Source organism: Limanda limanda, chromosome 11 (genome assembly GCF_963576545.1).
Source record: "Limanda limanda chromosome 11, fLimLim1.1, whole genome shotgun sequence".
In the NCBI taxonomy this organism is placed as follows: Eukaryota; Metazoa; Chordata; class Actinopteri; order Pleuronectiformes; family Pleuronectidae; genus Limanda; species Limanda limanda.
Window position 1 is genome coordinate 1289648 of NC_083646.1, and position 26816 is coordinate 1316463.

General features: G+C 45.5%; 2 protein-coding genes across 2 annotated transcripts; one reads left to right on the forward strand and one right to left on the reverse strand.

Annotated features, from left to right (window-relative positions):
* Positions 1-3721: 3721 nt before the first annotated feature.
* Positions 3722-8153, forward strand: LOC133014208 (globoside alpha-1,3-N-acetylgalactosaminyltransferase 1-like; the record flags this gene model as incomplete). Its single annotated transcript, XM_061081391.1, has 6 exons — positions 3722-3762; positions 5761-5934; positions 6031-6163; positions 6254-6449; positions 7591-7810; positions 7886-8153. Coding segments are annotated over 6 exons (906 nt in total), but the record flags the coding sequence as incomplete, so codon positions are not given.
* A 2104-nt stretch (positions 8154-10257) lies between these two features.
* nagpa (N-acetylglucosamine-1-phosphodiester alpha-N-acetylglucosaminidase) lies at positions 10258-26340 on the reverse strand. The gene is made up of 12 exons (XM_061081390.1): positions 26189-26340; positions 22385-22590; positions 21154-21421; positions 18808-18947; positions 18035-18143; positions 15678-15806; positions 15357-15562; positions 13287-13334; positions 12719-12847; positions 11968-12099; positions 11408-11492; positions 10258-10769 (listed from the first exon to the last, which is right to left on the reverse strand). The coding sequence occupies exons 1-12, from the start codon at positions 26281-26283 to the stop codon at positions 10613-10615; spliced, it is 1704 nt and encodes a 567-aa protein (XP_060937373.1). The 5' UTR covers positions 26284-26340; the 3' UTR covers positions 10258-10612.
* Between the last annotated feature and the right edge of the window lie 476 nt (positions 26341-26816).

The following is a 26816-nucleotide window of genomic DNA, read 5'->3' on the forward strand; positions in this document are numbered from 1 at the left end:
GATCTATCAATCAATCGAGTTTTATTTGTATATCCCACACTCACAAATCACAATTCGTCTCATAGGGCTTTAACATGGTGAGACATCCTCTGTCCTTAACCCTCAACAAGAGTCAGGACAAACTACTAAAAACCCTTTTAACAGGTAAAAAATATGTAGAAACCTCAGAGAGACACATGTGAGGATCCCTCTCTCAGGACGGACACAAGTGCAACAGATGTCAAGTGTAAGAAAACATCATCAGGATTAAAGTTTTTAGCAGCATCGATGAGGGTAAACATTTTTTCAATACTATATGTGAAGTAGTCCTGCTGCAATCATAGTCTCTGGTCAGAAGCCAGCAAGATCATGATCCAGCATCAGGACCAGATCCACTATAGTCCACAGTCATTGTCCACTGCCGCCAGTTAGAATCCGTTATCAGCTGCCGCCTCGGTCGTGGTCCCTCATCATCCGATGCCAACGCGACAAAGGATCCTCCATTTCCACTACGATCAGCTGGCACGATACAGAATCCACCAAACTGGATCCACCATTGCGACCTCCGACATGCGATCCACAGAACCTAATCCATGGTGCGGCCACAGCTGTGGCCCTGCATCCGCGGGCGCTAAGGCACAGAAACTCCGGGAAAGGGGTCAAGTTAGTAACATGTACTGATCAGATAAGAATTATCTTGATGTGATAAGTATGGAGAAGAGGAAGGAGAAGCAGGAAAGAGAAGCTCCGTGTGTCATGTGTCATGAATTCCCTCTGCGTCTTAGCATCATCAGGGGTTTTTGCCTTTTAATCAATTTTGGAACATAGGGCGAGTTACTTTCTGCCGCACTAATTAGCTCTAACTATAAGCTTTATCAAAAAGGAAGGTTTTGAGTCTACTCTTAAACGAACAGAGTGTGTCTGCTTCCCGAACTGAAAGTGAGAGATTATTCCACAGGAGTGGGGCTTGATGGCTAAAAGCTCTGGCTCCTATTCTACTTTTAGAGACTTTAGGGACGACAAGTAAACCTGAATTCTGGGATCGGAGTGCTCTAGTAGGTTGATATGGAACTAACATCTCTTTAAGGTAAAGAGGTGCCATATCAATGGGGCCTTGAAGGTGAGGAGGAGAATTTTAAATTCTATTCTAGATTTAACAGGAAGCCAGTGTAGCGATGCTAATACTGGAGAAATGTGCTCTCTTTTCTTAGTTCTCGTCAGGACACGTGCTGCGGCATTTTGGACCAGCTGCAGAGTCTTTAACGACTTGCTGCTGGAGCCTGATAATAGTGAATTACAATAGTCCAGTCTCGATGTAACAAAGGCGTGGACTATTTTTTCTGCATCTTTTTGCGAAAGGACATTTCTGATTTTTGAGATATTACGCAAGTGGAAAAAGGCGGTCCTAGAAATTTGTTTTAAGTGACTATTAAAGGACAAATCAGGATTGAAGATCACTCCCAAGTTCCTGACTGTTTCATTGGAAGCAAGGGCAATGTCATCTAGCGCAGCTATATCATTATAGATCTATGGAGCACTCTTAACCTGCAAAGTGATCAGCTGATTGTGGGTGTTTCTAAATGTCCAATAAGGTCTGGCGCGGGCTCTTCAGCCAATCATTCAGCACCTGTCAAACTTTAAAAATCCCTTCTGTCCTCTTCCGCAGTCAGGCGTCCTTCAGTGACGCGCAAAACCTCTCCACCACCCCAATCTCCTCCAGTCCCCATGTAACCCAGGTCTCATGACTTCAAAATAATTAAAATAATTATTTTCCGGACCGGAAATCCAAACCGGAAGTGCAAACTACTTCCGGTTCCGGGACTATAAATATCCGGGTTCAGAGGCGCACTTCCGCTTTGATTGCTGAGCAGTGCGAGGGTGAGTTGTGTTGTCTGTATTGTATAGGAGTAGTAAAGCGTGGTGCTAGTTAGCCTGTGTGTGTTGTCTGTGTCCGTTAGCTTAATGCTAAACAATGCTAACGAACCCCCTTTGGGGAATCAGTGGTTAGCCTGTGTGTGGGAATCAGTGATCAATGAGTGATGGTTGTGTGTATATTTTCTTGCAATTGTGTTGTGCTTTGATTGAATGGTTTGTTCTTTGTTAAATCATTTATTTTATAATGAACAGTTAACCTTAGTTCAAGGTTTGTATGATTAAAATGTAACTGACTTTTTTGGACTTATTATTTTTATTTCCCTCAATGCTCTTTGATTGCTGAGCAGTGCGAGGTTCTGAGCTACCGGACAAAACTGCTCCTCAGGTCAGGTTTTTACCCCCACCTTTTTTCCCCTTGACAATTGATGGCGAGCTATCCCTGTTCCCTACGAGCCTCCTTACCCTGCGAGCGGTAGAAGAACTCACCTTAAACCTTTTTATTTCCCTCCCCCGCCTTGGTCCAACATTTTTTTTGAACCAACGGACATTGATTAACTGAAATCATACAACTGAATTGAAGTAATGTGCATGAGTGCAATTATTGAACTGAGATATGTATTTTTGTTATGAGTCATACTATTGTTTTGTGTTGACAAAAATACAACTTATATTTAAAAGCACCCTTTGTCTCTGTCTTGGTATTCACACTAAGGGCTCCAACCGAACCTTATAGTCCACATGTTACACCCAGTAGGATATTCATCGACCTCAACCGACTACATGCCTAATCTCACATCACGCTGGCAGAGATCATGGACCTTGATGACGGATCCCAAGACTGTCAGCGGATCGTGATTACGACGGCACCCGATCACGGTGGGAGCTGATCGCGGACTAAAAAGGCAACAACCTGCCGACAATATACCTATTACTCGTGGCATCCATTGCACTTCTGTCCGTCCTGGAAGAGGGATCCCTCGCATGCGGATCTTCCTGAGGTTTCTACGCTTTTCCTTTAAGAAGGTTTTGTAGTTTTTCCTTACTCTTGTTGAGGGTTAAGGGCAGAGGATGTCACAATTTGCGAAGTCCAATAGGACAATTCTCACGAACATGGGCCATCCAAAACTATCGCTTGACTGATGAACCACCACCAGTGTCTAGACCCCGGGGGGGTATTCCTGTTTGATGTTCTGCTCCACCCCCTTCTAACCCTGATGACATCTCACAGGGGTCTAAATGCCACAGACTGTAAACATTCATATCTTGTGTGTTTACAAAATAAATATTGTAAATTAAAACCAAGTCTCTCCTCATTGAACTCTTAGTAAGGACACTCTTTCTTTCTTCCCAAAAAACAACCTGAGGAGGAGGGAAACCTGAAACCTAATCTCAGCCAATGCCTGCTTTTGTCATTTCCGACTTCTCTTCTCTGTCAGTTAGAACCACAGGTTCGGCTGATCACCTCCAAACCAGATGGAACCAGGACAACACAGGAAGCACCCACTGCTGGACCTGGATTTAGTGGACCTGATCTGGACTAAGGATTCTGAGCATCAGAACTATCCTGGTCTGACTCAGACATGAATTTGTTCATAATTAAAATTGGGGCAGTGATTCTAACGCTGGTTCTGCTGATGGAGTGAGTCTTGATTCTGATGCTATTGATACGAGTGATGACACTGACTGAACAGTTTAATGATTCTGTTTCTGTTTGAATCTACAGAATGTTGTTCAGCTCAGCCTTGCAGCCCGGCAGGTAACACACACACAAACACACACACACACACACGAATGTTCCTTTTAATATGAAATGATTAATTGATTGGTAATAAAATAATTCTTGATATTGTGTTTTTGTTCTAGATTTATAGATCCCATTAAACGGAGTCGGATTTTACCTGCAAGCAGGTCAGTAACTCTTTCTCTGTTCAGACCAACAGGCTGTTTGTGTCCTTCACACTTTTATTCTGCTTTAGTGATGTCAGCGGCCTGAACACTGTGTGCACAATTAATAGGCAATTGAGTATTTTGAACATATCATATACACACACACACACTCACACACACTCCTTCACTCCAGGGGTTACATTCATAAGTTACTAAAACGAGTTTACAAAAATGAAATACTGGTGACTGACCTACACAAGCCTATAGCCGCCCCCCCACAAGAGATTGTGTGCTTGTGTGTTTCTGTTTAGAAACAACGGACAAATGTGTGGATTAATGACATAATTAAAGATGTTGAAATTTCATCATGTGGGGGCAAACATCAGGGATATTGAAAGTATGGGATGCATATTTAATCATTTATAAAATTTTAGCCTGAAATTTCTTTTGGGGCAATTTTGTATGATGTCATGTCACCGTCACAAAAATAGTGGTAGCTGATTATTATAAGCATTTGGCCTATATAGACCAGTACGATATACTATTGGCTGCTTTTTGACTGCCAGCAGGGGGCAGAAATCCTATTTCAAATACATTTCACATGCTTGAGTGCTCAGCACGACACAAAGATGTTGCCTATAATACAGCATTAAAGTAAAATGAATAATTTTACTTTAATGCTTTAACAAAGACACGATACCTGCTCATCACTTCTAACAAATAAATACAATACTAAACTTGACTTGCCACAGAAACGCTAGGCAGATTTCGTGGGGCACATCTGAAAGTGCCCCATCTCCCAATGTTAACTTTGGCCTGTGTGGTTCACGCTCATTGGTGTTTCCATGGCAACAGTCTTCAGCTTGCTCCGTCCAGTGTAATCATGAAATATGATTATTAAAATAATAAAAATTATTTATTAAAAATAATTAAAAATGATAAGGCTATCACTTAAGAATAGTAAAATAATTAATTAGAAATGATAAGGTTATCCATTAAGAATAGTTAAATAATTAATGAAAACAATAAAATTATCAATTAAGAATGATACAATCTGTAATTATTACTTATCGTAGAGGAGCACCACCCTGGTTACAGGGATCAACGAGTCAAACTATAAATATCAGTCTCATATGTTAAATGTTAAATTAATAATCTCAATAGTTAATATTAAGGATTATTTAATAAACAATGAAGGGTTCTAAATTCGAGCACAGGCTATCATAATCCAGCTGTATTCACACATGCACAAAGTGTGTGTGTGTGTCCGAAAAACTCTCAAAATGGTGGTGCCACTTTGAAAGTTAGAGCCAGAATGGGAGGAGAGAGGAGGCGTGGCAATAATAGACTCTCAAAATGGTGGTTTAACTTGCGTTATTCAAAATGGAGTCTGTTAATGACACCATGTGGCCGGAGCTCACAATGGCGGTCGCCACATGAATTTTCAGACAAAGAGAATTCTTTATCTTTGCTTGGCTTTGGGCCGAATGGCTTCCAGATGCGTTCGGGCCCTCTAAATATAGATTTAACTGTGACGTGAACTGTATGAATACAGATCGGAACGTGTATACGTAGGTTTAGGAGGAGAAAGAGAGAGAGAGAGAGAACATGCAAGGAGAAAACAAAGCTCTTAAAAAATACCGTCCGAGACAAGTTCACAATTACTTTACCACTCAGCACCCAAGCGGCGTTGTGTGCTGAAGTTTGACCGGTAAAGTCTCTGTGAAGTTGTTCAGACGGTCACAGTGCAGCCGGAGACGCATTGTGAATTTCCTGATTGATCTTTCAAGTTAAAACAGCAAAAAGTTATAGCCCAGGAAATGCTTCCCCCACCTAGGCGGGGCTCCAGGCTGTCTGAGAAAGGTGTGAAAACTGGTTGAACTGGTTTCAGCTTGGCCTGGCAGGCCTCAAGTATTTACACCCCATTGTTCCCCCCAACACTGCATTGGATAACATTGCATGTATCACGTCATGATAAATCAGCCTCTTGTGGCGCCCTCTCCGCATTTTGCGCCCTAGGCCACCGCCTGTGGCGCCTACGCCAGGAGCCGCCCCTGGTCGTACTGACGTGCAGACGCTGACGCCCTGGTCGGCTCCGGTGGTTTGGGAGGGAACCTTCGACCCGGTTCTCCTCGACAGCCTCTACCAGGCGAAGAACATCACCATCGCAGCCACGGTGTTCGCCCAGGGAAAGTATGATGTCACAGTGTTTACTTGTCTACACCCCATGAACACAGAGTTTCTGATTTGACCTTTACCTGGAGGTGACTCCTCTCACCTACTTCACAGGTACATCAGGTTCCTGAAAAGGTTTCTGGAGACCATGGAGCAGCACTTCTTCACTGGTTTCAATGTGCATGTGTTCGTCTACACTGACCGGCCAAACGAGGTGCCCCAAGTCAAAATGTCCAGCGGCAGACAGGTAACGGAAGTGTGTTCCCAATAATGTGAGTCCAGGTGAGCTGGACTCTGTCCACCTGGTTTCTAAAAACAAGTTTTGCTCCACCTCCAGCGGACGGTGAAAACACTTCCCACCGTTAACCGTTGGCAGGATATCAGTGCTAGCAGGATGGTTCTGGTCCAGGCCCTAATAGAGGAGGAGCTTCGTGACTACGCCGACTTCATCTTCTGTCTGGATGTGGACTCCAAGTTCCACGGCCGATGGAGCACGGAGTCACTGGGAGAACGGGTCGCTGTGCTCCATCCAGGTCAGCAGAGAATCCTTTCTACTCTTAAGGCTCCATTATGCTACTCCGAATCCGTTACGGACGAACGGACGGACACGTTTTCGTTTATAGTTGTCCGTGAGAACAATTCACCGCCAGAACAGTAGGTGGCGCAACGGACGACAAGCCTACCTCACGAGTAATCAGAAGAAGTCCACGCTGTTTATTTACTTACTCCCCACTTCCCTCACACACAGTGTAGCTACGATGGCAACTAAATAAAATAAAGTGACACCCAGCAGGTCAAAATGCTGATGTAATCGTTTCTTAGCGCAGCGGTTCCCCGGTCTTGTTTCCGAACTGTGTTGCTAATCCCACAGCTTGAAGCTACACGGAGGCAGCTAGCTCCCCCCAGCTTCCACACACAGTCAGCAGGGACTCCCGACACTAACTACTACCCAGTGTTTGCTTCTAACCTGACGGTATTATAGAAACAGTGTCATGATAGACGTGGAATTAAAGTCGTGACAGCGGGTTTTGGCGCTGTTACCACCACAGTTAGCATGGTTGCTAGCCCGCTAGCCTAGCCCGCTGGCGCCGTTATGAAAGCTCATTATAACCGTATGTGACCGTGCACACATGCCGTCGGTGCTCGAACGAGCCACCGTCAGCCGGACAACTCCGCTGGCTTAACACACACGTCACATTAATCGTAGAATCATAGTTGTGTTTGGGTTTGATGTGACACAGGGAAGGAAACAGGAAGTTTGAGGTCCGGAAATGACGTCGTACGGAAATTGTCGTTAGCGGACCAATCACAGCCAAGGGCTGTCCGTGGGGTCTATAAACACGGACAGTTAGAAAAATCAGAGGTGCACGAAAAGCTCTCCGAGGCGCTCTGAGAGGGCGTTCCTATCTGTCCGTGTTCGTCAAAACGTAGTAGCATAAAGGAACCTTTAGTGTCAACATCATGGTTGAAGATCGTACTGGTGTGGTCCACTATAGAGGGACACTTACTGCTGTGTGGTGAAATCCCAGTTTTACTCAGTTGTGTGATAACAATGTCGGATGTGTTTAGATGAAGCTACGTGGAGCCACCAGGACCACTCAGCTCTACCATTCCAGAGGAAGTCTCACCTTAATATTTGGGTATGTTCCCATGTTTTCCAACTTGTGTCTGCAGGTTACTACAAAGTCGACCGCAGTGGATTCCCCTATGAGCGATGGCCTATCTCCAAAGCCTACATGGCTCCTGGGGACGGGGACTTCTACTACTGTGGGGGGGCATTCGGAGGCAACCTGCAGGAAGTACACCTGCTTACCAAAACCTGCTCCACCAACTTTGGGGATGATGCTAAAAAAGGCATCGAGGCCGCCTGGCAGGAGGAGAGTCACATCAACAGGTGAGCAGAGTCACTGGAGCTGCATCGACCCTGGTTCATATTGTAATGACTGTTTCTCCTGTTCCGTGGTTTCAGGTATTTGTGGATCAACAAGCCCAGTAAGGTTCTGTCACCTGAGTACCTGTGGCAAGACTTTAAAGCCCGCGACCCTGAACTTCACATCATCAGGTTCTCTGGAGTTGTGAAGAACTACACAGAGATCCGACCGAATGTCTGAGAGAACCCAACCGCACCAGACGCACTTTGAAAGTCAGACATGTAGTCCAGCTCATTTCCTGTTTCGAGTCGAAAGGCACTTTAAGTAAAAATGAGTAGATATACAGGTGCATCTCAATACATTTCAAAGAATATCATGCTTCTGCATCGTTGTGTCATTCTTAACATAGGTCTTTGCACAGTATTTGCTAATGTACACAGCCTTTCCTTCTACATTGGATGAGGTGAAATGTCTCCACACATGAGAGAGTGCACGTGGCATTGTTCTGTAGAATAAGATGAGAAAAAAGTTTGTAAAAAAACACTAATGCAAAGCCAGAGATATAAATAGTTAGCCAAACAATTGGAATCGTCTGTAAACATATTTTACAATTGATGGATAAATGAATGGAAATAGTCTAGATGAACAGATGAACAATCCTCAATCAGCATGCTAATATATTTTCCCAGTAATATCATGGAAACTTACCTGACTAGTCCTTCACTCTACAGCAGGCCTCAGTAGCCCTGCTGTAGAGTGAAGCATGCTGGGAGTTATCTGTGCATGTGATGGAAGAATGCACAGTGGAGGGTTGAAACTCAACGTTCCATACATCTTTAAAATAGAGTTTTGAATGATGTTTTTATTGCTCAGCGTTTAATTTGCATAGTTTTTTTTTTTTTTATAAATTCCCAAAATTCCCGAGCTTAATATTCCTGTGGAAAGTTTCCGGAAAGTTTCCAGCCCTTTGCAACCCTAGTGGTGACAACCAGAGCTTGTTTAATTAAAATTACTTTTTATTTTAAAACTCTGCGTCTGGGTCCTACTCCTGCCCTCAAATATTTACAGCTGGGTTGCATCAGCTGGCGTCTGTAAACTGCTTCGACAAATATTAGCTGAAATGTTTCCTGATTGTCGTGTTCTATCAGAGACTGAAGCAGATATCAAGCTGTTGCTTGAATGAAGGAGGGAAGATCCCTCAGGACGTCTGTGTTCATCTTCACAAACCATCAACTGCATTCACGTCCATTTTGCTTCTAAAAACTCAAACCCTGGCCACAAAACAAATCTGCATATGCAACATGTGATCAATACAAACAAGAATATTGATGAAAGTCTGAGATCATGGATTCTGACAGCACGGAGATCATGTGGACGTTTGCCTCCACAGCTGGTCCGTGCAAACAAGTGGCTGACGGCCTCCATAAGTCATCGAAGAGGTCAGAGGTCAAGAGCAGCGACACGTTCGTCCTGAAACCATCAGAATGAAGCACCACAGGCGGCTGGAGCCAGAACATCTCTGACCTGAAGAACAAATCATCTTCTACCGTCTAAGTTTCAGTGGCTGAAGTTTCACATAGTGTGTAGATGTCAATATTTTAAGGAAACACAGAAAAGTAGTAAAAGAATGAAAACACAACAATCAAACAGCTGAATGAATGAAACCTGATAAAACATCTAAATGGATAGAAGCGTTTAAAGAAAAGCTGTTTGAGTTCATGACTCCAACTTTCATCTTTAGCTTTAACAGAGTTTTCCTGACACCTAGTGGCCGGAGGTTGTGAGTCCTAGTTCCAGCTTGTCCATCCTCCACAGTCTGTTAAAGGGACTCTTACCTTTATTGCATTTTTACACTTTTTTTGGATAAGGTTAAATTGGTATTAATAAGGTAATGACACTCTAAAATGCAAGACAGACCCACCAGGAGTGAAAACTTCAACCAATAAAATTCTTCGGACCGAAGGACCTTATTGGCCGACAGACCTGTCTGTTTGCTGCATGGACATGCAGGTTTTCCGTCTGCTTCTTGTGGTGCATTCGGACCCGCGTCATCAAGGCATGTGAATGTAAATGTATATAACTTACCGAATCCATTGCTTTGGTAAACAAAAACTCACGTGCGTGCGCGGAGTCAGTAGGTTGTAAGTCTGCTTGTAAATAAAGTTTCTTCAAAAAAACACCGCGGATGGGAACAAGGGGGTGGGGCATTGGAGGAAGGCGGGATGATTTGAATGTGCTGTAATTCTCAAATGCAACAAAGGTGAGAGTCCCTTTAAATCACAGATGAACTGATTCAAATTTTGTGGTTAAAAGTCAAAGGTCAAGGCCACTGTGACCTCACAAGGCCTCGTGAACAAATGGTCTGTTTCTCTCATTTCAACAAAAATGAACAGAATAGATGTGTGTGGTCAAAGGTCACGTCTCACGCCGAGAGACGATGACGCAATAACCTCTGACGTCCACACTCTGCTTTTTAAACCTTCACCCTTTTATTGTCAACAACCCAAGAATTAGAAAAACATTTGAGAAGAGATCCTTAAATTCTACGACATCAAAGTTTCTTGAAGAAAAAGTGCATGAGAGGAAAGTAACTGGTGCGTGATGCGTCTGCAGGAGACATGTTGGGTCTGCATCAGATAACCAGGCGGATACGAATCCAGACTTCACATGAACCTCGCAAAGCGCTTCTATTCTAAACACCAGAGAGGAAGTTCAATATCATCTGAGCGTGACGGAGGTAACAACACACGGGACCTCCCTGCAGCCTCCACTTCCTTCCAGAAACAGGGGGAGCTGCTGTGAGCAGAGGAGAGAGAGCTCCTCCCTCATGTTGAGCCTGAGGCGTTGATGTTGCCCAGCGGGACGTAGGCGTAGCCACAGCGTTGGTTTGGACCCGAGCGGCGCCAGGCCGCCACCAGGTGAACCAGCAGGCTGGCCACCAGCAGAGTGACCAAGGTGAGGTTGATGATCAGCCATGTTGGCCTGGGGAGAGAGACAGGGGGGGGTTTAGCTGATGTTGGACCTTATATATACAGTCTATGTGTTGGACCCGTCTCAAAAGACGTGCGAGGTGTGTATTCCTGTGGTAACACCACCACCTTCTGGACTGGAGGAGAATTGCTTGTTAAGTTGCCTCAACAGTGCTGATGCGTTTTCAAATGAAAATGTAGTTTTAAGATAATCGCTTGTTAGAAGTCTCACATCAAACTGTGAAATGTGAAACTGCTCTTTGTGACTCCTCCTCACATTCAACATAGTTTTAGATTTATATAGAAAGTAGAGCTTCCTCTCAATGCGTGTTTCCTTGTGGAAGACGAGAGAGACGCAGCCGCTGTGGTTTAAATGTCTGAGCATTTGGAATCCAGATCAGTCGATTTCACACTTTTCTACATCTGAGGGACAGAGTTTGTATCTGGAACTTTCAGTTTGAAGAAATAAAGACCAACACTGTCTGTTCTGAGCTTTCTTATTCATTACATGACCTTATTCTCCAGGAATATTTGTCTCAAGCATTTGACCTGAAGTGGTAAAATCTGAAGGAGGCAACGGACACTAAGGACAGCGGAGGTGAAACGGTGAGAGGTGAGTGTGCGTCATGTGACTCGGCCTTTGAGACTTACTCCGTTAGATAAGGCTGCTCTGCTCTGCAGGGAGCTTCGTCCTCTTGTCTCCGAGACGTCATCTGTTTGGCTAGACAGACGCCAGCTGGGGGGGGGGGAGAAGAAGAGTTCAGTGAAATACAAACACGTCTGTGCTGGTTGTTTACACCACGTTTGTCAAACAGGAGCATGTGTTTCCTGTAAATCTGTTCAACCAAACCAATGGACAGAAGTGAAAAAGATAATGTCCTGGCAGACGTAAAAAAAAGTGAATAAAAACAAATTCAGGAAACTGAATGTCTGTTTCTTCAGTCGTCTTGGAAGAAAAAAGAAAAAAAATCCCAAATGAACTTTTTTTAAATGTCCCATCTGCTTACTTGGAGTTGAGGTTTATGACCTTTACTGCAACCAGCCACCAGGGAGCAGTAGTGAGACACTATGGCTGATGTTTGGTAGAGAGGAAAATCCTTATTTAACGTCTGTGGTACAGCCCGTAACTGCTGGAGGAACTCCCATGATGCATTGAGTGTGTGTCCCTGCGTGCATCGTGTGTGTGTGTGTGTGTGTGTGTGTGTGTGTACCTCTGTGTAAGGTGTCGGTGGTCACAAGTGGCAGCGTGGTGTTGCAGCTTCCTGTCTGTGGGTCACATGGACACTGGTCGTCACAGTCACACTCCTGAGCGCAGGACAGACCGAAGAACCCCAGAGGACACACTGACACAGGGAGGACACAACAACACAAGTTACTACACAAAGACAAAACAATCTCCACCACTTTTAAGACATTTTAACAAATGACCCAAGCTTCATGTGTTCGCTTCATTTGAAACAAAGGAAAACTAAAGAATTTAAACAATGTGATGTTTGTGTGAGTCACTGGTCACAGATCAGGGCGGGGTGCTGTATGTTTTATTTCCAAAGAGGTTTAATGATGTTGTCTGGTTGTGTGCGTGAGAGAGATAATGATAGATAGTGTATGTCGAGCCGGGCGTGGCGCTCTCCCTGAGAACACGTGATCACAGATCAGATGGGGACAGAGCGGCTGTGACACCAACATGATCGTGTTGTGTGGCAGCAGTGACTCTGTGTCGGGGGGGAGCTCTGTGTGCGGCTGGCCTATCAGGGACCGATGTGAACACCGCCATCCAATGAGGATTCCATTCATCCAAGTACGGATAGCGACACATCGCGTGTAGTCCTGTTACATCATCTGTACCAGGCTCTCGTTTCATCCCAGAGTTCGGCTCAACACGGTTGAACTGGAGCCCGGGGGGGGGGGGGGGGGGGGGTCTGTAGATTTGGTTCAGGGGTGATGATGTCATTGAACACCCACCTTGTTCACAGGCGTTGCCCTGAAAACCGGGGGGGCAGGTGCAGCGTCCGTGGACGGGGTCGCAGGAGCTGCCGTTGGCACAGTCGCAGGTCTGCTTGCAGCCGTCACCGTGGAAACCTGGGAGGCACTCTTCAAATGAGAAAATAAAAATACATATATAAATATAACTTTGTATTTTTGGGTTCTGTGATTGTCTCTGGAGGGGGAGGAGCCTGTGTTTCATCACCGACTGGGAACCGTCTTAAAAGATGTTGACCTCGTGGAGAACGACACATGTTTAGGTTTTAACAAACTGTTTTGACTTCTATGTTGAAGTGCTCTTCCAATAAAGTTTTATAGTTATGATCCGTTTCCAGAACCTGAATCTAGATTTCTGCCGATACCAGAGACCTTTTTATCTGAATTATTATCACTACTACTACTGACCGATTTTACTAGTTCAATTAATAAATCGATAAAAGTATATTTGTATAGCCCTTACTCACAAATCACAATTTGTCTACAAGCGGTGTAACAGAAGTGAGACAACCCAGTTTGTGTGTTTGTGTTTGTTGAAGCTGCAGCTCACCTTGGCTGCAGTTGGTCCCGTTCCATCCTGCATCGCACACGCAGCCGTCTGCAGAACAGAGGAGACGCAGGTCTGAGCAGGGACAGAGTTTGAATAACTTCATTCCCTTCTCTCATCTCGAACACTTTTATTCTTAGATTTTATTATATATATATATCACAAATCCACCCAAAACTCAAACTGACTATGTGGTGGAAAATAACTAAAGGCTCTTATATACTTCTACGTGTCCGTTTCTCGGAGAGGTCTCAGCGGGGGGGCAAAGAGTCTTTTTGATTTTTACTTCTCCGACGACTATCCGTCTAAAAACAATTCACCGCCAAACCCATAGGTGGCGCAACGGAAGACGAGCTCAGAGAAGCCTACCCCATTTGGGAAGAAGAAGTCCACGTGTCTCTGTTGACATGTTAGCTCCTCCCACACACTGAACCATGGCAACTAACAGAACTAAATAAAGTGACACCCAGCGTGTCAAGATGCTGATGTAATCGTTTCTTAGCGCAGCGGTTCCCCGGTCTTGTTTCCGAACTGTGTTGCTGATTCCACAGCTTGAATCTGCTTGAGGCTACATGTAGCTAGAAGCTACACGGACCTAGCTCCCCCCCCAGCTTCCACACACAGTCAGCAGGGACTCCCGACACTAACTACTATCCAGTGTTTGCTTCTAACCTGACGGTATTATAGAAACAGTGTCATGATAGAAGTGGAATTAAAGTCGTGACGGCGGGGTTATGCACTGTTACCACCGCAGTTAGCATGGTGGCTAGCCTAGCCTGCTAGCGCCGTTTTGAAAGCTCGTTATAACCGTATGTGACCGTGCACACATGCCCTCAGTGCTCTAACGAGCCACCGTCAGCCGGACAACTCCGCTGGCTTAACACACACGTCACATTAATCGTAGAATCGTAGTTGTGTTCGTGTTTGTTGCTACAAGTAAACAGGAAGTTTGAGGTCCGGAAATACGGAAATGACGTCATACGGAAATGATGTCGTTCGCGGACCAATCACAGCCAAGAGCGGTCCGTCGGGTCTCCAACATGAAGACGGATAGTTAGAAAAATCAGACGTGTACGAAAAGCTGTCGGAGGCGCTCGGAGAGGACGTTTCACGACGGATAGGGCGGTCTTATCTGTCCGTAATAGAAACAACGGAGAGGCATAAATTGGCCTTAAGTTTGGTGGAAAACTATTTTGTATTTGAAAAGTGACCTGACGTGTTTGTGACCTGAAACAAAGACTGCTTTGTCTTCAGTCTTCACAGGAAACGCATGTAAATCAGTTTCCTGGGTCTTAATTCCTGCCTCAAACTTTGCCTACAGAACCAGTCTGAACCGGCTCAGACAAACAGCCTCCGATGTGAGATGCATTTGACCATCCTCCCTCAGGACTGTGAGATCCATGTGACTCTCTGCGTTGATCCTTTCTGCAGAACGCCCAGATTAAATACACAAAGACCATTTGTTCACTAACATAACATTTCACATCGTAAGACATTGAAGGTTCCAGATGACTTCTCATGAAATGAACACGTACAGGTTGTGTCAGAACACACACAGAGACACACCCACACAGAGACAGTCGCACAGAGACACACCCACACACCTGAATCCTCTCTCCTGTTCTTACCCACGTCTCCAGTCTGTCCCTCGATGTGGAAGAGGACCAGTGGGACATGGACTGAACGTTATCTCAAAGAAGGTTTCTGTCATTTCAGGTCGTTCTTATCTCACTGATGCTTCTGATCAGTTTGGTTTGAATCGGTTATTTGAGGAGATATAAAAACAGGCCTCCTGATTGACGGCTGGGACTGACTCCTGATTGGTCAGCTGGACTGTGTGAGCTCTGTTTACATTTATACCTCTTGATATTTCTCAGTGGAACATTGAGTCCAGAGAAGAGAGATTTATTCTCAGGTGTGTTGGGAGCATCCATCAGTCCTGCAGTGAATCCTCCCTTAAACACAGAGGAATCCATTCCACTTGAATCCTTGTGGAAGCAGCAGTGTGTGTGTGTGATTCTGCATTAACAGCCTTCATTCATACAAATCATCACCACAACAATCCACCCTTACTGGCAGTGCAGAGGCCGTGGGCGCCGCAGGCTGGCGGCTGACACACCAGAGCGTGACAGGCGATGCCCGTCCAGCCCGGCTGACACACACAGCGTCCGTCCACACAGCCTCCGTGTCCGCTGCAGTCCGTGGACACACAGCGCCGCGGGTGGACACACAGGATAGAGGAGACTGCCCGGCCACAGCGCCACCTGCTGTCAGGAATGCTGATGGAGAGCAGAGAGTGATGAAAAGAAACAGAGGAGCAAACGCAAAGTACTGAGGCTATTTCCACTGAACTACATATTGTTGAAAACACATCAGACGGATCCATTGGCTCACCAGTGGTCACTGGGGTAGCTGGTCAGTGAGCCGTTAACCACGAAGGAGGACGACCCGCCTCCATCCAAGTTTATGGCATTGATCACTCCGTTCTTCTTCAGGAACTCAGCCACCTCCCAGAGACTCATCCTGCGCCAGAGCACAAAATCAGAAGTTTAATATCAGGGTTCATACACATTTTGACCAATGGATTTCCATGACTTTTCAAGAACTTTAAACCAAATTTCCATGACCGAACATTTTGTGAAATCTCGGTGTATACACGAAAAAGTGACAAAATGTAGTATTCAAACAAACAATGAGAATTCCAAGGCAGACAGTAAACCTTAAATGACACAAACCCAAGTATGCCTGCTTATATTTTTAGCGTATTTCTTTAAAAGCATATGAATTATTTTAAACATTTAAAGCGTGAATGAACAACATGAAAATATGAATATAGCAAATTTCCATGACCTTTTCAAAACGTTTGAGAGATTATTTTTTCCCACGACTTTTTCAGGCCTGGAAAAAAACATTTAAAAATTCCATGACTTTTCCAGGTTTTCCATGACCGTACGAACCCTGAATATAAACCTCTCTGATTGGGCCCCCCCCCCTGGAACAACCACCCTGAGGAGCATCTGGTTCCTCTTCTCTCTTTAACACACGACACAGTTGTTCATCGTTTAATTGACTGATTAAGTTTTCACCCTTATCTCATCTCTAACACTTTTATTATATATATCACAAACTGACTATGTAGTGGAAAACTATTTTGTATTTGAAAAGTGACCTGAAGTGTTTGTGACCTGAAACCTTGAAGACTTTTCTATTACTTAGTGACTGTGCAAGGACTCGTCTGCTTTGTCTTCACAGGAAACGCATGTAAATCAGTTTCCTGGGTCTTAATTCCTGCCTCAAACTTTGCCTACAGAACCAGTCTGAACTGGCTCAGACAAACAGCCTCCGATATGAAATGCATTTGACCATCCTCCCTCAGGACTGTGAGATCCAAGTGACTCTCTGCGTTGATCCTTTCTGCAGAACGCCCAGATTAAATACACAAAAACCATTTGCGTCTCCCTGAGACAGATACCTGGGTGGACGGACCAGAGACATTATGACCGATCAGAGATAAAACTATTGAACTTCATCATGTAATGTTTCTACATTTACAAGCTGTGGAATCCAGACCGAAATATCTCAAACAATAAGAGATGAACTGACATTTTATTTGTTTACTGACATTCATGGTCTCCCTTGACCACCGGATTTTCCTCTCGAGTCACAATAATAATATAATAAACTTTATTTATATATTTTATTGTGTTATTTTACTGGTTGTGGTTCATAGTTTGAGCTGAAGTGTCCCAGTCCAGGTGGGAGATACAGTTCTCTCTCCTCTTCACCTCCAGTCAGCGAGTCACAGTCGCTCCACGAGTCCAACCAGTTTCCCTTCTCTGCTTCAATTAAATCCTATATTTACCTATAGTTAGGCTGAGCACACCTTCAATGTCAAGTGTATCATAAACATTTTGAGAGCGTCTCTCATAACTTCAACTGTCATAACTTCGCACGCACGGTGTTGAGAAACAAATCAGATGTCGTGCGAACATATTATTTACCAATGAGAAGCAGTTTTAATAACGTGCTCATCTGCCAAGACACAAGCGTCTCCTTAAATTTAAGCTTCACCCAAATTTCCAACTCTCATTGTTTGTCCAGAACCATAAATTATTATTCCCTGGGAAGTTGGCAAACACGTCAATTCAACAATAATTCCTGGATTCACTCCCTGATCCAGATCTGAATGTAATGAGCTGTTTACTGTAAATCTCTCACCCGAACACGAGGGTCCCGTCCGACTATGTGGTGGAAAATAACTAAGTGTGGTGGAAAACTATTTTGTATTTGAAAAGTGACCTGAAGTGTTTGTGACCTGAAACCTTGAAGACTTTTCTATTACTTAGTGACTGTGCAAGGACTCGTCTGCTTTGTCTTCACAGGAAACGCATGTAAATCAGTTTCCTGGGTCTTAATTCCTGCCTCAAACTTTGCCTACAGAACCAGTCTGAACTGGCTCAGACAAACAGCCTCCGATATGAGATGCATTTGACCATCCTCCCTCAGGACTGTGAGATCCAAGTGACTCTCTGCGTTGATCCTTTCTGCAGAACGCCCAGATTAAATACACAAAGACCAATTGTTCGATAACTTAACATTTCACAACATAAGACATTGAAGGTTCCAGATGACTTCTCATGAAATGAACACGAACAGGTTGTGTCAGAACACACACAGAGACACACACACAGAGACACACCCACAGAGACACACCCACTCACACACCTGAATCCTCTCTCTCCTGTTCTTACCCTCTGACTCCAGTCTGTCCCTCGATGTGGAAGAGGACCAGTCGGCCCTCGGCGTCGTGACCCACCGCCGTCCTGGCCGACACCACATCCACAAATTCGCGGAGTTGCCCTGTTAAAGAAACGTTTTGTATATGTATGAAGGTATGCTTCAAATAAAAGGAGTAAAATACTTATTAAATCAAACCATATGAATATGTCTCAGAATAATTTAAAGACTTGATCCGGCAGTAATGTGACGAAACGACCTCATGTCCAGAGAACAACAACCTAGAGAATCAATTACAAGTGTCACTGACCCTGTTGTGTTTGCCAACAGCTGCTGTTCAGCTCCAATCTGTGTTTTACAAAACATGCAACTACATGTGGATGAGACCTGACGTGATTTGCTTCCCGTGTTCACTGCACGTTTGAGTTTGAAGACACCGTTAAAAAACAACGCGTGGTCGTGTGGATGAAGCCGGACTGTCCTCACTGAGTTCACCACCAACACGAGTTCATAACAAACTGAGAACAAGTTTCAACATGAATGTAACCGAGGTCGAGACGTGTCGTGCAAACTGTTTATTGATTGTCTCTGTCACTATGGCAACCTGTGACCTTACAGCAAACCAGGTCAGTGGATTGTAAGTCGACTTTTCTGTTTCGGATCAAATCTTTACTCTCTTGTGAAAGAGGTTTGTCTCTGACACTCTTTCATCGCCAAACGCTAAAATCTGGAAGTGGACGGTGGAAGTTGCGGTTGATGTTGCAGGAAGTGAAAGCGCAGAACGCACCCGTGGTCTGCGTGGCGTCGCACTCGGCCTCCAGGCTCTGGTTGATGTAGACTTCTCCGTTCCTCAGCAGCCACACCACGCCGGAGACCAGCTGGACGAACGGGTTGAAGGGATCGTTCACGTCTCCCTGAGACAGATACCTGGGTGGACGGACCAGAGACATTATGACCGATCAGAGATAAAACTATTGAACTTCATCATGTAATGTTTTCTACATTTACAAGCTGTGGAATCCAGACCGAAATATCTCAAACAATAAGAGATGAACTGACATTTTATTTGTTTACTGACATTCATGGTCTCCCTTGACCACCGGATTTTCCTCTCGAGTCACAATAATAATATAATAAACTTTATTTATATATTTTATTGTGTTATTTTACTGGTTGTGGTTCATAGTTTGAGCTGAAGTGTCCCAGTCCAGGTGGGAGATACAGTTCTCTCTCCTCTTCACCTCCAGTCAGCGAGTCACAGTCGCTCCACGAGTCCAACCAGTTTCCCTTCTCTGCATCAAACCATATCACTTAACACATATCACATAACATATATCTGTGCAGGTGTTAGTGAATGAGGCCCAACGGCTTCACACCAGAGGAACTCCTCACACAGACACTGGATCCAGAGAAACTGAGATTGTCTCAAGCATCTATATTGTTTTATATATTTTCAAATGCTTATTTACCAATGAGAAGCAGATTTAATGACGTGTTCATCTGCCAAGACACAACCGTCTCCTTAAATTCAAGCTTCACCCAAACTTCATTGTTTGTCTAGAACAGGGGTCTCAAACTCGCGGCCCGCGGGCCAATACCGGCCCTCAGGACGATATTTTGTGGCCCCCACCTTAATATGAAAGTTTAATGTTAGTGCGGCTCGTGTGAGTGACATGGGGTTGGGGTCGTGTGTGTGTGCGTTTGTGTGCGTGTGAATGTGAGTGAGAGAGAGAGCCGTGAGAGAAAGGAGTGGCTTTGGATGTGCGTTGACAAGGTGCCGGAACGCTAAGCACATATGACAGCGCAGGTACGACGAGCACAAGTCCCGGAACGCACATAAAACGACAATTAAAAAAACACACACATGCCACTCACAATGCAGTGGGACTTATTTAGGCTATACTGCAGTGACGGTATCAGTCTTTATGTCAGTGATTAATAAAGTGGGCGACTTCTGTGTCCAGCGGAGAAAACACACGGAACACACACACGGAACACACACACGGAACACACACACGGAACACACACACGGAACACACACACGGAACACACACACGGAACACACACACGGAACACACACACACGGAACACACACACGGAACACACACACGGACACACACACGGACACACACACGGAACACACACACGGACACACACACGGAACACACACACGGAACACACACACGGAACACACACACGGAACACACACACACGGAACACACACACGGAACACACACACGGACACACACACGGACACACACACGGAACACACACACGGAACACACACACAGAACACACACACGGACACACACACGGAACACACACACGGAACACACACACGGACACACACACGGAACACACACACACGGAACACACACACACACACGCTGTGAGGTTTTGGAGCTTCTTTACGCAGACAGATTATTCTAAACCGCAGCAGTTGATAACACGTCATCGAGCTAATATCTACATTTTACAGTCTGGGCTGTTTTACATTATTATTTACACCCGATATGTGTGGATGAATTTTAATGATTTAAATTCCCTCATCCTCTGGTGGGGACATTTACGCACCGAGCCACGGACTGTACATGACGATGTGCTAGTTATTTTGGTTCATCTTAGAAGTCTGCATTTGTTATTATTTTATGAAATTGTGATGCTGTTGTTAAGAAAGCTTTATATATAAATTATTAGATTATTTTTGTTATTGCGTGGCCACAAATTAGTAATTCATCCACCGATGTCAACAGGGACTCCGTAATTTTCTAGTGATAACATTATATTGTTATATTTTATTTTAATAATTTCTTAAAAAACTTGTTTTAATATTCATATGTTTTTCGATACGAGAGCTTCCGGCTCTGCTCAATAAGTCCCGGAACGCAGGCAAGCCAACACGCAGGCACAAAGTAAGCACAAACATGTAAAGAAAAATGGGCTACAGGAGGAATTTGATCACTTGCCAACGGAGCGACTCCAGACCGAACTTCCCGACCATAAAATTGTTGTGGGCGGGGCTAAATTCGTCTGGCACGCAGGCTAGGCAAACACGTCAATTCAACAATAATTCCTGGATTCACTCCCCGATCCAGATCTGAATGTAATGAGCGGTTTACTGTAAATCTCTCACCCGAACACGAGGGTCCCGTCCCTCCTGATCCCGAACTGGGCGTTCTGCACGCCGCCGCTGTCCGTCACCCGCTTGAAGTCGCTCACCAGATTTCCCAGACACGCTCCTGTGTGCGGGTCGAAGAAGCCGGCGTTCAGGGCGTACAGACACCCGGCCGCTCGGGCCGTCTCCTCCACCGACGACCTCATCTTCAGCCAGCAGCCGCCCGGCGCCACCGGCTCCAGCACGGACACCGTCCTCAGGGGGTCCCGGACCACCGTCATGTGACCTGCAGGCGGAAACAATGACAACAACACTGACGCTTCAGGGACACAAAACCAGGACGGAGGGGTTTAGAAAGACACACACACACAACCCCTTCCAACAAACACACACACAACCCCTTCCAACAAACACACACGCACCCCATTCCAACAAACACACACACACATACCCCATTCAAACAAACACACACACAACCCCTTCCAACAAACACACACACACGCACCCCATTCCAACAAACACACACACGCACCCCATTTCAACAAACACACACACGCACCCCATTCCAACAAACACACACACGCACCCCATTCCAACAAACACACACACACGCACCCCATTCCAACAAACACACACACACGCACCCCATTCCAACAAACACACACACGCACCCCATTCCAACAAACACACACACACATACCCCATTCCAACAAACACACACACGCACCCCATTCCAACAAACACACACACACGCACCCCATTCCAACAAACACACACACACGCACCCCATTCCAACAAACACACACACGCACCCCATTTCAACAAACACACACACGCACCCCATTCCAACAAACACACACACGCACCCCATTCCAACAAACACACACACACACACACAACCCCTTCCAACAAACACACACACACGCACCCCATTCCAACAAACACACACACGCACCCCATTCCAACAAACACACACACACGTACCCCATTCCAACAAACACACACACACGCACCCCATTCCAACAAACACACACACACACCCTTCCAACAAACACACCCACACGCACCCCATTCCAACAAACACACACACGCACCCCATTCCAACAAACACACACACACACCCTTCCAACAAACACACACACACGCACCCCATTCCAACAAACACACACACACGCACCCCATTCCAACAAACACACACACACACACGCTTCTATTGCAGAGTTTCATGTGGTGATTTTGTGTTTCTGACCGTAAGCGAACCGCGAGCTCCCCGGCACGTCCGTGACGAACGGGTGGGACGTGGCGACCGGCAGCTCGCTGTGGTTACTGGCGGGCCGGCTCTCGTGGGTGGAGCTTCCGTGCCGGATGGGCTGACAGTCCCGAACATGGCGGTGGGAGCGGGAGGGGCCGTGGCCGGGGGCGTACGGCAGCAGGAAGTCATCGTCCATTGAGGCGCTACGAAGCAAAGAGAAACACTCGGTGTTAGATCACTGGATCCATCAGGTGAAGGTCGTCCAGGTCGTCAGCGGGAGGAGGAGCAGCTGGTAGACCTGCCCCCCCCCCCCCCCCCCCCCACGCATCTGTGACAGATCCTGTCGGAGTTGGCTTCAGCAGCCAAGTTTCAAATCAGCTTCAACAACACACACACACACACGTTCAACCTGAACAACGTGTTACATTCTGACCTGGATTCAGACTTCATCAACAGAGCGTCTGCAATGATCCGGACCCCAGGAGGACAGCAGGGGGACAGCAGGGGGACAGCAGGGGGACAGCAGGGGGACAGCAGGAGGACAAGCAGGAGGACAAGCAGGAGGACAAGCAGGGGGACAGCAGGGGGACAGCAGGGGGACAGCAGGAGGACAAGCAGGAGGACAAGCAGGAGGACAAGCAGGAGGAAAGCAGGAGGACAGCAGGGGGACAGCAGGAGGACAGCAGGGGGACAGCATGAGGACAGGCAGGAGGACAAGCAGGAGGACAGGAGAGAACCCTGCTAAGTGTCCGGAAGACAAGCAGACCTGTCCATCACAAGCAGGAGGACAGGAGGAGGACAGCAGGAGGAGGACAAGCAGGAGGACAGGAGAGAACCCTGCTAAGCAGAGGTGTGGACTCGAGTCATGAATTTGATGACTTTAGACTCGACTTGACAAAATGTAAAGAGACTTGCAACTCGACTTGGACTTGAACATCAATGACTCGTGACTTCACTTGGACTTGAGCCTTTTGACTTGATAAGACTTGCTCCTTTCCCCAAAACCCAAAGATTAAAAACTATGTTATTAAAGAGCGCTCTGTTTCTTTCATTGTGTATGTGTGCGTCTGTGTGTGTATGTGTGCGTCTGTGTGTGTGTGTGTGCTGTCAGGGGTGTAAAGTAACGCAAGGCAACTCTCACCGCAGTGTTAGATGCTGCACAGAGTGGATGACGTTCCCTAACGTGCACGTTCAACATATGAAAACTGATCGTAAAGTTCACTGTTCGCGAAAAATATGCGCGACAGGCACAACACTGCACAGGGATCCACTGCGGAGGGGCTGCAGAGCCGCGGGCTGCAGACCCCTGGCTGCGGCGAAAGAGCGATTTGTTTGTTTGTTTACTGCTCCGCCGTTAAAGAGTGCGGACATCAAAACATTAGTTCGGCTATAATATCAGATCCGCCTCGCATTCTCTCCTCCCGGTCGCCAGCCTGTTATGCCTCCGCGCCGCACCGGTGGGGGGGTGCACCATACAGTTAGAGAATCACTGCGCTACACAGGGGCGGCCCTAGCATATTTGGGGCTCTATGCAAGAGCCCCCCCCCCTCAACAAAAAAAAGTTGAAAAACGGAATTGCAACTTTCAGACGTTACTTTGCCGTGTAAGACTGCATTTCATTTCAAATAAACACAACAACGATCGCAACGACATGGTGCTAGCATAGGCCTGTCGCGATATGCAATAAATCAATTAATTGCGCGATAAATTAAAATGAGCGATAATTTTTTGCCGGCTGCAATAAATTCAGGGATTAAAGTTTTCCGTCGCTATGACGGATTTCCGTCAACTCCGCTCGCATAAGGCTAAAAATGAGATCGATGCAGATCCCATCCGGCAGTCGGCCGCGGCTGCAGGTGGACAGACTCTTGTCTCCGCGCTGCCCTTGCCCTTGGAAAGGCTCGGGGCGGGAGGAACGGAGACCACGGCGAGAAAGGTTTCACAAAAGCGTTCGGGGGGACGAAGGCGGGCGGAAGCCTGCCAGCGACAGCCCCAGCCGCGGAGACACGGGGGTCTCCGAGCGGTCTGACACAGGGGTCTCCGCGGAGACACGGGGTCTCAATTGGCTCAGGCACCGAAGTCACGAGTCAGAGTATGTCTGTTTTGTATTTATTTTTATTTATTTAAGTATAGTGTAAACTTTTGTTAACAGTTCATATATTATTCATAGTTTTAAGTTAAAAAGTTTTTGTATTTATTTATATTTATAATCTACTTTAAAAAGTTCATATATTTGGCAATAAAAAAGTCTTTCTTAAATGTCTTCCAGATGTCCAGTTCCAGTGTTCTTTAAAAATAAAAGTTTATTGATCTTCGAAAGGGTGTACTTGCATTATTATGCCATTATCATTATATAAGTTGAAAATGGTGTCAAAACGGCAATATTATCGCTTATCGCAATAATTTCTGGGGCAATTAATCGCACAGAAAAATGTGTTATCGTGACAGGCCTATGCAAGCACTCGTTTTAGACAGCGTCTCTCCTCAGGAGAAGGAAAACATTACGTAACGTTTCAGCTTGACCTCAGATAATATGAACGTGTTTACCGTTCAAAATCATTATTTGTCATTAAGTTGCGTTTAATTCAACGTTCTCTTAAAAATGAACGTGTTCATTGAACTCGTTCATGCTCAACACTGCCTGAAACTCAGTAGCCTACTGGCCTACCTGCCTCGGCCCCCTGCAGGTGACTCTTCAGCTGTGCTGGATTGCTGTTCACTGCAAAGTGAACCCGGATGAGCTCTACTCACCTTGAAAATCCGCTGCTGCTCAAACTCAACAAGAAGTTTGTAGACTAGTGCTCGAAAGGTCGACCAAAGTTTAACCAAAAGTTTAAATATACAGTGGGACAGCGGCATTTTAACTTTTTATTTTAGCTGTCATGTGGTTCATGTCTTGACATGTCCTCCCAAAAGTTCTTAAATGTTGTGTTGACATGTTAAATGTTTAATGTCATTGCACTTGAATTTGTAAAGATCTCCTTTGATTAAAAATAACTGTTTTTAGATTGGATTTATGAGCCTTGTCCTTTTTTGCACTGCATAGGAGCGGCTCCCGCAAGTTTTAATAAATAAATAAAGATTTTAAAAGCATACATGATCCGTGTAAATATATTATTACTCTGTGATCAAAAGGACTTGAAAGGACTCGAAACTCAAACTGCAGGACTTGGACTGGACTTGAGACTTGTCAGTCTTGACTTTGGACTTGACTCGGGACTTGAGGGCAAAGACTTGAGACTTACTTGGGACTTGCAAAAAAATGACTTGGTCCCACCTCTGCTGCTAAGTGTCCGGAAGACAAACAGACCTGTCCATCACAAGCAGGAGGAGGACAGGAGGAGGACAGGAGGAGGACAGGAGGAGGACAGGAGAGAACCCTGCTAAGTGTCCGGAAGACAAACAGACCTGTCCATCACAAGCAGGAGGACAGGAGGACAGGAGAGAACCCTGCTAAGTGTCCGGAAGACAAACAGACCTGTCCATCACAAGCAGGAGGAGGACAGGATGAGGACAGCAGGAGGACAGGAGAGAACCCTGCTAAGTGTCCGGAAGACAAACAGACCTGTCCATCACAAGCAGGAGGACAGGAGGACAGGAGAGAACCCTGCTAAGTGTCCGGAAGACAAACAGACCTGTCCATCACTTTTCATATTCCATCTTCTTCCTTCTAATCACGGAAGCGCATTACATGAAACCGCTCCAGAGAAACTTGGTTGAAACTTCTCTAACTTTCTGTCTCCGGTAGCAACGAGCTAACAGCAGCTAACACTTAGCACCGGCGGCTCGCAGGAGACCTACCGGGAGTCCCGGGGCTGGGAGGCCCGGACACGGGGCCTCAGCAGCGGCAGCAGCAGCAGCAGCAGCCGGAGACCTCTCACCGGAGCACCGTCCATGGTGCGAATGAATTCGAGTCGCGCCTCCGCTGCTTCTCTCCTCCTTCCTGCGGAGGGCAGCGGGCCGGAAGCACACACTCAGCTTCCGGTTACATCACAAAATAAAGCGTGTCAAATTATTAACTTTATGCATTTTAAATGATTGTAGTTAGGTTTATTTTATGTGATTTTGTGTATTCGAAATTATTGTAGTTAGGTTTATTTATTATATGATTATATGCATTTTAAATTATTGTAGTTAGGTTTAATTTGTTGTGATTTGTACATTTTGAATTACTGTGGTCAGGTTTTATTTGTTATGTGATATTATACATTTAAAATGATTGTACTTGGATTTTTATAATTTTTAAATGATTGTATTTGGGTTTTATTTATGTGATTTCTACATCTTAAATTATTGTAGCTGAAGTTATTATTTCTATTCTATCAGGTTTAGTTTTGTTGGATGCAGAGACTTTTGAACTTTCCTGCCCTGACTGGTCATATGACATCAGATGATGGGGAATCATTTCCTGCTGAATATCAGATTTAGA

What these genes read in the sequence shown, in the direction of transcription:
- nagpa (XM_061081390.1), bottom strand. Translation starts at nt 26,283, where the DNA reads ATGGACGGTGCTCCGGTGAGAGGTCTCCGGCTGCTGCTGCTGCTGCTG. An exon ending in GGACAGACTGGAGTCAGAGG is followed by an intron (nt 15,807 to 18,034) that starts GTAAGAACAGGA and finishes GCTCTGGCGCAG; the next exon opens with GATGAGTCTCTGGGAGGTGG. An exon ending in AGCTACCCCAGTGACCACTG is followed by an intron (nt 15,563 to 15,677) that starts GTGAGCCAATGG and finishes GCTCTCCATCAG; the next exon opens with CATTCCTGACAGCAGGTGGC.